General features: G+C 43.1%; 1 protein-coding gene across 1 annotated transcript; it reads right to left on the reverse strand.

Moving 5' to 3' along the window:
* Nucleotides 1-10,988: 10,988 nt before the first annotated feature.
* Nucleotides 10,989-12,659, reverse strand: ZNF648 (zinc finger protein 648). Its single transcript, XM_068538406.1, has one exon. It carries the CDS (start codon nt 12,657-12,659, stop codon nt 10,989-10,991), a length of 1,671 nt encoding a protein of 556 aa, XP_068394507.1.
* Between the last annotated feature and the right edge of the window lie 81 nt (nt 12,660-12,740).

Below are 12,740 nucleotides of genomic sequence, written 5' to 3' on the forward strand. Positions count from 1 at the left end.
ATTAACTTAGTCCAGGTTTTTTCCCCAGACCCTGCTTCCTCATGGATGGCTTAAAATAAATCTAAGAATGTGGGGGGTTCTTTCCCCTTAGAAATGCCATAGTCATTTCTAGCAGGAGTAAAGAAGTAGGTATTTATAAGTACAGATAACAGTTTTTAATGACAGAACTAAATGAAGTTTTTGGTTGGCAGACTCCTTATCAAGAAGCCTCTGGCTCTTTTCATAATTTGGTGCTCTGCTTGGTCCTTTAAGGACTAGTCCTTACTGGAGTTTTCCATAGTTGTAACCCCTCTGCAGGTTTGCATGCAGTTCAGGATGCAAAGGTAGACTCTTTCCTAGAGTACACTAGTAATTTGGTTCGCCTTGTCACTGTTGCAATTTTTTCAAAAAAGTATTTGTTTTTCTTAAAAGCTATGACAATACTTTAGTGAGATGAACTTGTACTTTTTTCAAACTACATATACCATTTTATAATTACAAGAATAATTGTTACCTTTATAAGAGAGAACATGACTAATTTAACATGTTAATTTAACATGTCTAATTATAAATTAATTTACTAATTTATACTCGTAATAAATTCATTTCAGCATTTGAAGAAATATGTTTATCCCTCTGGAGTATGAATTGCCTTAGTCATCTTCTGTGTGATTTTCCTTTTTTAAAATCCCCTAAAAGATAGTCTTTGATGAGGATTACTTTGTAAGTCTGTTGTAGCCCTTTCCTATTGTAACTGACTTAAGTTCCTGGGTTTTGGTGCTGGACACATATTTGGAAGAGGAATCTAACAGAGATTCTTAACTCCAGTCCAGTTGATGGGCTTTATAAGGTCTGTGACTCTCTGAAATCATAACACATCAGTAATGTGGGTTTTTTGGATAGAATCCATAGCTTTCATTGAATTCTCCAAAAGCCTGTGATTCAAGGAAAGGTTCAGAACTGCTTTAAAAGATTTTGGGAGTGACTTCCAGACTCATCACTCTAGTTTCATCTTTAGTTCTTTACCGCTTCTCTTCAGGACTGCTGTATCATGACAAAAGCATAATCTTTAATATGCCTCTAATAAATGCTTTCTTTTACATCTGTGATAATATTGGCAGTAATCTCTTTTGCATGGTATAAGGGTGTTTTAAGATCTTTTGAAATATGATGGAAGGAGAAGAATTTGGAAAATTGCATGCTAAGATTGAACACTTTGTTTTCTTTTATATTTGCCCGGATAATAAGTGGCGATGGTAGAAAACAAGTTATAATAAGGAGTAATGGTGCTGGAAAGACTTGAAAGCTTAAGTAGATCGTTTCATTGAGATGGAAATGGGAATTATGAATGGCTCTTAGAAGACAGAAACAGCTATAGATCGAGAATTGAAGCCATTCTAAAATTAGTAATGTTATTAGTATAAAAAGAAAATATAAAAATTTTCATTTCTGATATCTAAGTATTTTATTTAAATCTACCATAACTTCTGAAATTAATAGAGCTAATTAAAGTTATGACTGTTAGTGACTTTAAAGATTAGAAATCAAACTTCATACAAAAATGAAAAAGAGGATCTGGTAGAATGAAAAGAACTCTGGACTGCCATTAAAAGCTGTGTAATTTGCAGCTTTCTCCCTTGCAAAATAAGTGATCTCTAAGGCCCGCTGTAGTTCCAAAATTTCTTTAAGTGACAGGAAAATTATACTTTCACTGACCTTTCAGCTACCTTAAGTGAAAAAAGTGTTTATCACTTAATATTCATAGTTGTAAGAAGACCCCTGATACTATTTGTTGCGCATTAGGGTAGTAAGCTGAATAATGGCCATCTAAAGATATCACATGGATAGATGTTACCTTCTCAGGAAAAAGGGTCTTTGCAGATGTGATTAAGGATTTTGAGATGCGGAGATTTCCTGGATTATCCAGGTGGGCCCTAAATGCCATCATAGTGTCCTTATAAAGAGAAGCAGACAAAGATTTGACAGAAAAGGAGGAGACATTGTGACTATGGAGACAGAGATTGGAAGGTTGCAGCCACAAGCCAAGGAAGCCAGCAGCTGCCAGAAGCCAGAAAAGAGAAGGAATGGATTCTCCCCTAAAGCCTTAAGAGGGAACTCAGCCCTAAAGACACTTTGATTTTAGCTCTAATTTCAGACTTCTGGCTTCCAGAATACTGAGAAAGTAAATTCTGTTGTTTTAAGCCACTGAGGTTGTGGTACTTTGTTACAGCAGCCACAGGACTAATACAAGCGGTTTAAACACACACCCACACAGATATCCAGGCATCATGATTGTGGACATCATTATATTGGGGAAAACAAGACGCACACTAACTACGCTTCTGCGTTGTCTGTTTCGAGTTATAGATGTTCCAGGCTGACATAAATAATTACATATCAATTTCCAGATGGATGTCTTATGATTCGAGGAGCACCAGGAGGGTGCCTCTCCCAAATATCTCCTTCCATTGATGCCTACAATCCCTTTTTTTTTTTCTTTTTCATTTTATTTCTTTTTCATTTTTAAAAATTTTTTGATTTTTTATACAACTTTTAAAGGTTACTTTCCATTTACAGGTATTACAAAATATTGGCTATATTCCCAGTGTTGTACAATACATCCTTGAGCCTATCTTACGCACAACAGTTTGTACCTCCTCCTAAAATCCCTTTTTTAAGACATACCTCCACAGTCTCCAAATGGAAAAGCTTTAGGTATCTATATATTTCATGTCACTTTCCTCCCGGAAGCATGAGCTGAGGATGACCCAACAGGAGCTTCAGTTGCCTCACAAATGTGTCCACATCACCATCTTCTTAAAGTCCCCATTAACCCCCTCATTCCTTGGAGACAGGGGTTGGAAAGTGAGAGTGGAAAAGAGAAATGGGAAAATGCTAGCTGTGGTATTTACAGAAGGCCTCGGGCAGGGAAGTGGGAACAAAAAGAAATTAGGAATAAGAGCCAGTGGTTAGAGTGGAAAGAGCACTGACTCTGCCCAGGGAGAAACCTGGGGCCAAGACTTGGTTCCCACGCCCTCCCCCACTCCAAGGCTGAGCCAGCACAGCCCCACAGATCTGACTTGGTATTCTGGTTCTGTGCTTACGAGCTCTGTGACCTTGGACGTGTTGCTTAATCTTTGCACTCCTTTGTTTCCTTACCTGTAAAATGGAGATAATAATACTTCCTTCACAGGATTGTGTTCTACGCTCTAGAGAACTAGAGATTTCCCCCCTTTCTGGGAAGACCATGCATTGATTCACTTATCTCCATGGAGCAGGAATTGCAGTATTCAAAAAAAAAGGGCAAGCAAAAGGGTTTGAATTCTCAGCATTCTCTATGCTGAGAACGTGCTAGTGTCCAGATATTATGCACAATGCTTCTGCCCCCTTCCCAGAGGGTCTGTCTTGCTGGGCCCTAGAGTTAGGACAGCTAACTTGGCAATGGGGCCTATGACAGAGATGTACACCAGCTGAGCTTCTGCCAACCTTAACAGTGACCTGAGGGGGGGAGGGATGACAGGAAGTGGAGATGCTTTCCAACCCCTCTGTCAATTTCCTTAGGGCAGAAATCAGTGCTCATGGTGACATCGAGTGACTGCTCTCTAATTCATTAGGGGCAAGTTGTTCTCTATGGTTTGTGACCTATTCCTGCATCACAAATTGCCAACCAAAACTTATCATCTTAAAACAACAAGTAGTGATTATTTTACACAGTTTCCAAGAGCCAGGAATTTGGGAGCCACTTTGCTGGACGCTTGTGGCTGTGGGTCTCTCATGAGGTTTCAGTCAAGCAGTGGGCAGGTCTGCAGTCATCTGAACTCTCGACTGGGGCTAGAGGATCCCCTACTAGCTCATAGATGTGGCAGTTAGCAGCAGATTTCAGTTCCTCGCCACACGGGTTCTTCTGCAAGGCTACTCACAGCATGGTAGCTGGTTCCGCCCAGAGTGAGCGATAAGAGGGAGAGAGAGAGAGGGAGACAGACAGAGGAGAGCTGTAGAAGCCAGAGTGCCTTTTATGATCTAGCCTTAGAAGTTGTGCACCAACATTTCTGCTTTATTCTATTCATTAGAACCGAGTCACTAAGTCTAGCCCACACAAAAGAGGAAATACACGGGTTCTTCTGCAAGGCTACTCACAGCATGGTAGCTGGTTTCCCCCAGAGTGAGCGATGAGAGGGAGAGAGAGAGAGGGAGACAGACAGAGGAGAGCTGTAGAAGCCAGAGTGCCTTTTATGATCTAGCCTTAGAAGTTGTGCACCAACATTTCCGCTTTATTCTATTCATTAGAACCGAGTCACTAAGTCTAGCCCACACAAAAGAGGAAATATTAGGCTCTACTTCTTGAAGGGAGGAGTGTTAAAGAATTGTGGGCATATTTTTATTAAAACTTTTTAAAATTCTTTTTTAAAATTTCAGTTTATGGAAGTATAATTGACATATAAAATTGTAAGATACTTAAAGTCTACAATGTGGTGATTTAATATATGCATACATTGTGAAAGGATTCCCCTCATCTAATTAATTAACATATCCGTCACCTTGCATATTTATCTTATTTTTTTCTTTTGGTGAAAACATTTAAGTTCTACTCTCTTAGCATATTCCAATTATACAATACAGTGTTATCAACTATAGTCGCCATGTTTTACATAAATCCTCAGATCGTATTCATCTTATAGCTGAAAGTTTGTACCCTTTGACCAACATCTCCCCTATTCTCCCACCCCCAAGTCCCTTGTCATCACCATTCTACTCTGTTTCTATGAGCTCAACTTTTTTAGTTTCCACATATAAGGATATCATACAGTGTTTGGCTCTCTCTGTCTGACTTATCTCACTTAGCATAATGTTCTCAACATGTCCACCCATGTTGTTACAAATAGTAGGATTTCCTTGTCATTGTTGAAATAATATTCCACTGCATACACATACCACATATTCTTTACCCATTTACCTGTTGATGGAAACTTATGTGGATATATTTTTTAAATCACCACAAGGATGGAAAATAAAAATGTAAGCAAGCATGATTTCTAAACCAAAAGGCAGGGGATTTGCTGCACGTTCTCCTTGTTGCAGGTATGCAACCTACTTCTTGGAAGGGGTACACAGACTCTAGTGATTTAGTGACCCTTGCTTAACAATAATAGACAAAGCTAAGATCTATTAATCTCACCTGCTTTCCTGGAAAGGAAAATTGTTGCAGACCCCACATGGGAATATTTCTCAAGGGTCTCCCATAACAGACCGTTGTAAGGATTAATTGGGATAATGAATGTAGTGTCTGACCCCTAAAAATTGTTCATTAAATAGTAGCTGTTATTATCCTGTCATCAAGCCTAATTGACTCCACCTTTGAAATCTCAGGCATCTTCTCATTTAATGTATTATCCCCACTTGTCCTTGATTTCATCTGAACTATCAGACAGAATCCTTGCTTCCCTCCTGTTTTTCTTTAAATCTTAATCATAGGTTATGTCTTATAGACACTCCATTCACTCATTGAGCCAATCTACTAAGAGCCTGACATTCCTGAGATGAGTCAGTGAAACTCTGAGCCAATTTGACTGAGGAGAAAACATGGAAAAGGAAGATTTTAAAATATTATCCAGCCATAGTGGAAAAATTTTAATTATACTGGCATGGTTTTATACAGAATGGAAAGAGGGCAGTTGATATAAAAAATGAGCTTCCCTCTCAACTTGAAAAAGATGCCTTTTTCTCTTTTGATAAAACATTGAGTCATTCTATCTCTGGCAATATTTTCATGGGTAATTGAGTCTGTAGTTCATAGTCTAGTTCTGAGCCTAGCAATGACGTCTGCTTGAGTATTTTAGCAATTAAATTGATGCTTTACACAAAATTTCCTTCCAAGTAAGATTTTTTAAGGCCTACTTGGAACTCCTGGGTGATCTATTGTGTTCATATTGGGGGTACTATAGCTGTTCAGTGTGTGTGCATTTGGTTTATAAAACGTTGTGTAAATGCTGAGTGCCAAGATTCATTGCTGCTGTATTTTTCTGTGTCCAGCATAGGCACAGAATGTTTCTTTCCTCAGTGAGATGAAGTAATGGTAGGTCTTCAGGGAACCATCATTCCTTTAGATTCAATTCCTTCCCTCTGACCAGGTTACTGACAGCTTTTCAAAGGAATTAATGATTAACAGCTGCCAACCCAGGGTCTCCCAGACCCATTCTTTTTTTTTTTTTTTTTTTAACATCTTTATTGGAGTATAATTGCTTTACAATGGTGTGTTAGTTTCTGCTTTATAACAAAGTGAATCAGCTATACATATACATATATCCCCATATCTACTCCCTCTTGCTTCTCCCTCCCACCCTCCCTATCCCACCCCTCTAGGTGGTCACAAAGCACCGAGCTGATCTCCCTGTGCTATGCGGCTGCTTCCCACTAGCTATGTATTTTACATTTGGTAGTATTTATTTATTTATTTATTTTTAAACATCTTTATTGGAGTATAATTGCTTTACAATGGTGTGTTAGTTTCTGCTTCATAACAAAGTGAATCAGTTATACATATACATATGTTCCCATATCCCTTCCCTCTTGCATCTCCCTCCCTCCCACCCTCCTTATCCCACCCCTCTAGGTGGTCACAAAGCACCGAGCTGATCTCCCTGTGCTATGTGGCTGCTTCCCACTAGCTATCGGTTTTACATTTGGTAGAGTATATATGTCCATGCCACTCTCTCACCCTGTCACATCTTACCCCTCCCCCTCCCCATATCCTCAAGTCCATTCTCTAGTAGGTCCCAGACCCATTCTTAAGTAATTCACAGGTCTCCTTCCTAGAGTCACACCATGGTTTCTGCTGTGTTGTGTTTCAACCTTTATCTTCCCTTGAATTTATGATCATCCACTTTGAAAATGCATGTTATCAAGAATTTCAGGGTATTCCTCTGTACCAAACAGAAGCAGTTAGCTCTGTGGTTAAGAACACAGTCTCTGGAGTCAGGATATCAAATCATTATTATGCTACTTTCTAGCTACAGTATCTTGGGCAATATAACTTTTTTGTCTCTTGATTTCTGCATCTTAAAAATAGAATGTCTCTTGTACCACAATGTTCATTGCAGCACTATTTACAATAGCCAGGACATGGAAGCAACCTAAATGTCCATCGACAGATGAATGGATAAAGAAGATGTGGCACATATATACAATGGAATATTACTCAGCCATAAAAAGAAAGGAAACTGAGTTATTTGTAGTGAGGTGGATGGACCTAGAGTGTGTCATACAAAGTGAAGTAAGTCAGAAAGAGAAAAACAAACACCGTATGCTAACACATATATATGGAATCTAAAAACAAATGGTTCTAATGAACCTAGGGGCAGGACAGGAATAAAGATGCAGACATAGAGAATGGACCTGAGGTCACGGTGGGGGAGAAGAGTAAGCTGGGACGAAGTGAGAGAGTAGCATTGACATATACACACTACCAAATGTAAAATAGATAGCTAGTGGGAAGCAGCTGCATAGCACAGGGGAATCAGCTCGGTGCTTTGTGACCATCTAGAGGGGTGGGATAGGGAGGATGGGAGGCAGACACAAGAGGGAGGGGATATGGGGATATATGTATACATACAGCTGATTCACTTTGTTATAAGGCAGAAACTAACACACCACTGTAAAGCAATTATACTCCAATAAAGATGTTAAAAAAAACAAATACATAGAAAAAAAATAGAATGTCTCTTGATTTCTTCATCTTAAAAATAGAATAGAAAGGCTTACTTTAAAAATGAAACAGTTAATGCATGAGAAACACTTAAAACAGTTCCTGGCACTGTAAGTTCCAACTCTTATCATTATTAGCCAAAGGATGTGGATCATGGTGACTGTAGACTCTGGTGAATACAGTAGGAGAATTTTTATTAAGTGAAAACTTACAAATGAACGTTTTTACTGGGTATATCCAAATTAACTCTGGCAAACTAAACCGTGAAAACAGCACTAGTCCAGAGAGAAACGTTAAATTTCTTCTATCACAAAGAGGGCCCTGCTCTGATTTTAAATTACATACTAGGGAAATAAGATTTGAGGTACAGTGGGTGTATAGAAAACCAGAAAAGTAGCTCAGCATCACTTGGGGGCAACAATCTGAGCCAGAATAACCAGTATTCTAGCATTGATTCTTCTTCAAATAGAGGATTCAACTGCCTCTAATTTGGAAGGACAGACTATTGGGCAGAATGTGTGCCAAGCCAGCCTGCAGCTGGTTGATTTCTCTGCTGGCCACTCCATGTGTTGCTGCCTTCTACGTGCACCATGGAATGGCCCTGTGACTATGGCAACACGATTGCTTTCCCCCGCAATACCTACTCAGCATGACCCTTGCAGCTGATGTAGTGAGAAAAGACTGTTTGGGACAATTTTCCTTTAAAAAAATGTGACTTCTTTATGTAATAAGCACTGAAGGATTAATGAAGTTCTCTTCAGCATATTATATAATATTCAGTACATTATACACCCTTATATTCCAGAAACACAGTATACAGCTCCAAATGTACCCAGCACAAGCTAATCTAGTTGGCCTATTAACTCACTCTCTCCCCAAAAGTATAACCACCTGGAAGCCATACCTAGATGCTGCATCTCATCTGCAGAAATGAACTTATGGGACACTTTAAAACCTGCTTGCTAGTTTGAGTCTACCATATCCAACTCAGGAGATGTCCCAGTAGTTTGTGCCTATATTAAGTCTAGTTCTATTGTGATCTCATCCATATTGCCCACTTCTTATTCCTCTATTATTTGTTTATTAAATAATAAAATTTAAGCATCACCAGTATATTAATTATACTAGTGGTCCCAACTTAGCTGTGCACCAGAACACATGGGAAGCTTTAAAAATTAGATTGCAAGGGGGCCTCCCCAGTGGCACAGTGGTTAAGAATCCTCCTGCCAATGCAGGGGACACGGGTTCGAGCCCTGGTCCGCGAAGAGCCCACATGCCGCAGAGCAACTAAGCCCGTGCGCCACAACTACTGAGCCTGCGCTCCAGAGCCTGCGAGCCACAACTCCTAAAGCCCAGGCTCCTGGAGCCTGTGCTCTACAACAAGAGAAGCCACTGCAATGAGAAGCGCACGCGCCGCAACGAAGAGTAGTACCCGCTCACCACAACTAGAGAAAGCCCGCACGCAGCAACAAAGACCCAACACAGCCAAAAATAAATAAATAAAATAAATAATAATAAAATTAAAAAAAATTAGATTGCAATATGCACTACAGACCTGTATCAATATTCAAGGCTAGGATTCAGCAAGTTTGTATGGTTAACAAACATCCCAGGTGATTTCTATACAGCCATTCTATGAACTGGTTTGGGGAACAACCACCTTAAGAAATTATAGGCCAAACCAAAAACTTTAATTAGGAAAACTCTACTAACAATCATCTTAAGAAAAACGGAACACAAAGAAAAGGAAGAGTAACTTCAGTTTTCAAATATTTCATTGACTACCCAGAACAAAATATACTATCCTTTGCTCTCTTCATAGTCATAAGGTTATGGCTGATTCTTATGACTTTTCTACCAATCTAATGCTTTTGAATTCAAAGTTCTTCTCCTGGGAGACTGATGCTCACTTTTATTACCCCGTTATTATCATTCCTATTTTGCCAATTCAGATGCAGAAGCTGAATTCAAGGTCATGTCACTGGTGAATATGGAGATGGACTAGGAACCCAACCACTGGGTCTCCAGCCAGCCGGACCCAGAACTGGCTAACTCTGTCGTTTGGACATGCAGATGTATCTAAGTGAGTCAACACACAAAACCTCCAGGCATGCAGTCAGAGTTCTAAGGTTACCTTTGTCAAACAAGGCATGACATGTATAGCAGTTCTCTCTGGCCTCCATGTGTCAAGCATAAGAACACTATTTAGCAGTCACTCCCTGGGTCCAAATCAGCTGAAGTTCAAGTGAAATTCAGATTTGGCAGGCTTTGGTGGCGATTTTAGGAATATAGTAAAGATATCCTCAAAAGGAGAGTACAATACCTTTTTGTGGAGTATCTTCTTTAACTTTGGTAAGATTAGAAGTGCTGTTTACCTCTGTGCATCAATGGAACTCTGTGAAGTCATGGATTCCTCCCGGTTGAGGTCCAGAGCTAAGAACTACCGACTTTTAAACTATACAAAATCAATGTATGTAGCAGTACATCTCTAAGAATGGCTGTTAGTAATGCAAATTTCAGTTAACCTTGTTAGAGAATAACTGTGAGTCATGTAGGTTTTCAAACCTGTTTTTAATGATGGTGAAACAAGCTGATTGCACTTGGGCAAGGGGCACTTTATTTTATTTACTTCACATTGGAGCTCTTGATCCTGGCAAGTTTAAATGAACCTAAAAGGCTTCCTGAGCCATGGTCAAGCCCATAGGGAGAAATTTTGTATATGTCTCTGTAAATGGGCAGATTCCTCTGTAAATATAGCATGTGATTGAAGCTCCCAGGGCGGAAACAGGAGAAGAGGCAGCCAGAGAGGAGGCACCTGTGAATTTTTGCGGGTGAGACTCAGATTAGTTCCAGCTACTAAGCTCCACTGTGAAGAGAAGTGGGCTTCTTTTTCAGATGCTAAGGCTGTTCTGGATTTCTAGGATAACTGGGTCCCAAACATAGGACATAAACGCCCCTCTCTTTAAGATAAAGGCCTTCTCTAATTCAAAGGCATGACTCATAAAGACAGTCCCCAGGGTAAAGTCATTTCCTTAGGAAAGTGAAATGCTGAGCCATCTGGATGGGTTTGAGTTACCCCCAGGTATAATTTGCTGCTTTGGAAGATTCCTCCATAGAGAGCACATCTGGGGATTCCTTTATTCACATAAAAACAGAAAAGTACCTTTCTCTAGATAGGACCAGCCCGGACGCCTTCTCGGTGTTTGCATATGGCTTTGAGGGCAGAACGGGCTAGTGCTTTTCCTCACTGCATCCGAGGTCGGCCGGCCGTGTCTTCACCTTCCCTGAGAGTCAGCTGATGGAGCCCTCACTCATCCGAGGAGGAGGGGATGGGCTCCTTCTTGCAGCTGCGGTGCTTGGCTCGGTGTCGTTGGAGGTGGTTGGACCGGGTGAAGGCCTGGCCGCAGTCCTCACACTGGTAGGGCCTCTCCCCGTTGTGCACCCGAATGTGCTGGGCCAGCTCCGAGGCAATGCGGAAAGCCCTGCCGCACTCGGCGCAGAGGAAGCCCTTCTTCCCGGAGTGGATCTGTTGGTGCCGCTTCAGGGTGGAGGAGCGCGCAAAGGCCTGGCCACACTGCGCGCAAGGAAAGGGCCTCTCGCCCGTGTGGATGCGCTGGTGGCGCGCGAGGCGCGAGGGCTGCGCGAAGGCCACGCCGCAGTCGGCGCACTTGAAGGGCCTCTGGCCCGTGTGCAGCGTCTGGTGCTCGATCAGGTTGGAGGATTTGGTGAAGCACTTGCCGCAGGTGGGGCAGGGGAAGGGCCGCTCGCCCGAGTGCACGCGTTGGTGCTCCATCATCCGACTGGCCACGGCAAACTCCCGGTCGCAGGTGGGGCAGCGGAAGGGCTTCTCGCCCAGGTGCGTGCGCTGGTGGCGCAGCAGCGACAGTGGCTTGTTGAAGGTCAGGCCGCACTCGGCACACGGGAAGGGCTTGTCGTTGCTGTGCATGTTGCGCTGGTGTTTGCGCAGGTCGGAGGAGCGCACGAAGGCCTTGCCGCAGTCCGGGCACGGGTAGGGTTTCTCGCCCGTGTGCGTGCGGATGTGCTTGCGGTGGTCCGAGGACCAGGTGTAGGCTTTGTCGCAGAAGGGGCACCGGTAGGGCCGTTCGCCCGAGTGCACGCGTTGGTGCTGCTGGAGAGTGCCCCGGTGGGAGTACACCTTCCCGCACAGCTCGCACGCGTAAGGCTTGGCGCCCGGCGGCTTCTGGAAGGCCCGCCCGCCCCGCCGGCGCTTGTGGGGACACGCCTCCCTCTGCCCGCCCTCCCCGGCGCCCGCCGGGTTCTGGTCCTTAAAGCCCTTCCGCACTTTGGCCAGCGCCTCCGCTGCCAGGTTGGCCGGGGTGGCCGACCCCTGGGCTGGTATATGTGTCTCCTGCGTGGAGGGGTCCCAACTGCCCGCCGCCTTGGGGACACACGCTGGAGAGGAGCTGTCTGGGGACTCGTCTACCCCTTTCTGTGCACAGAAACACCTTCCAGAACCAGGGAAGTTGGATGGGACACCTAGAGCAGCGTCCAGATTTGCCCTCCAGTCTCCATCATTGCCAGCAGGTAATGGGTCCCTAGGAGGTTGCATCTGACCGAACCCCTTGTGTGAGAGGCTCCTGGGGAGGGCACTGGGAGTTGTGCTTGCTCTGGGGGAGTCCTGAGTCAGGGTGATCTTTGACTCATCTCTTTCCCAGTTGGCCTTCTTCCTAGGCATTGCCATGGGTTTCTTCCCCAGGACTCCTGCACTAAAGGAGTCAGAGAATTTCTCTTCCTTTTTGCGGAACGGATGCTGCCGTGGCAAGTCAGTTTTGTCCTGAGTCCCTTGGGAGCTGAGCCTTGAATGGGCCTGCTGACCAGTGTCACCAGTGCCCCCTTTGTCTCCTGCCTGTCCATGGTCCTCATCCTCCCTCTCCAAGTTCATGCTCAGCATCCGGGGGTCATAGCTGCAGAGAGGAGACGCCTCACCCTGTCCATCCTGGGGGTCCACCTGTGCCATATGTGCAGGCCCTTCTATCCCTGCTTCTCCGACACAGACCTTTACTTGGCTCAGGATACCTGCAAAAAAGAAAATCACAAA

Source organism: Eschrichtius robustus, chromosome 3 (genome assembly GCF_028021215.1).
Source record: "Eschrichtius robustus isolate mEscRob2 chromosome 3, mEscRob2.pri, whole genome shotgun sequence".
In the NCBI taxonomy this organism is placed as follows: domain Eukaryota; kingdom Metazoa; phylum Chordata; class Mammalia; order Artiodactyla; family Eschrichtiidae; genus Eschrichtius; species Eschrichtius robustus.

What these genes read in the sequence shown, in the direction of transcription:
- ZNF648 (XM_068538406.1), bottom strand. Translation starts at nt 12,659, where the DNA reads ATGGCACAGGTGGACCCCCAGGATGGACAGGGTGAGGCGTCTCCTCTC.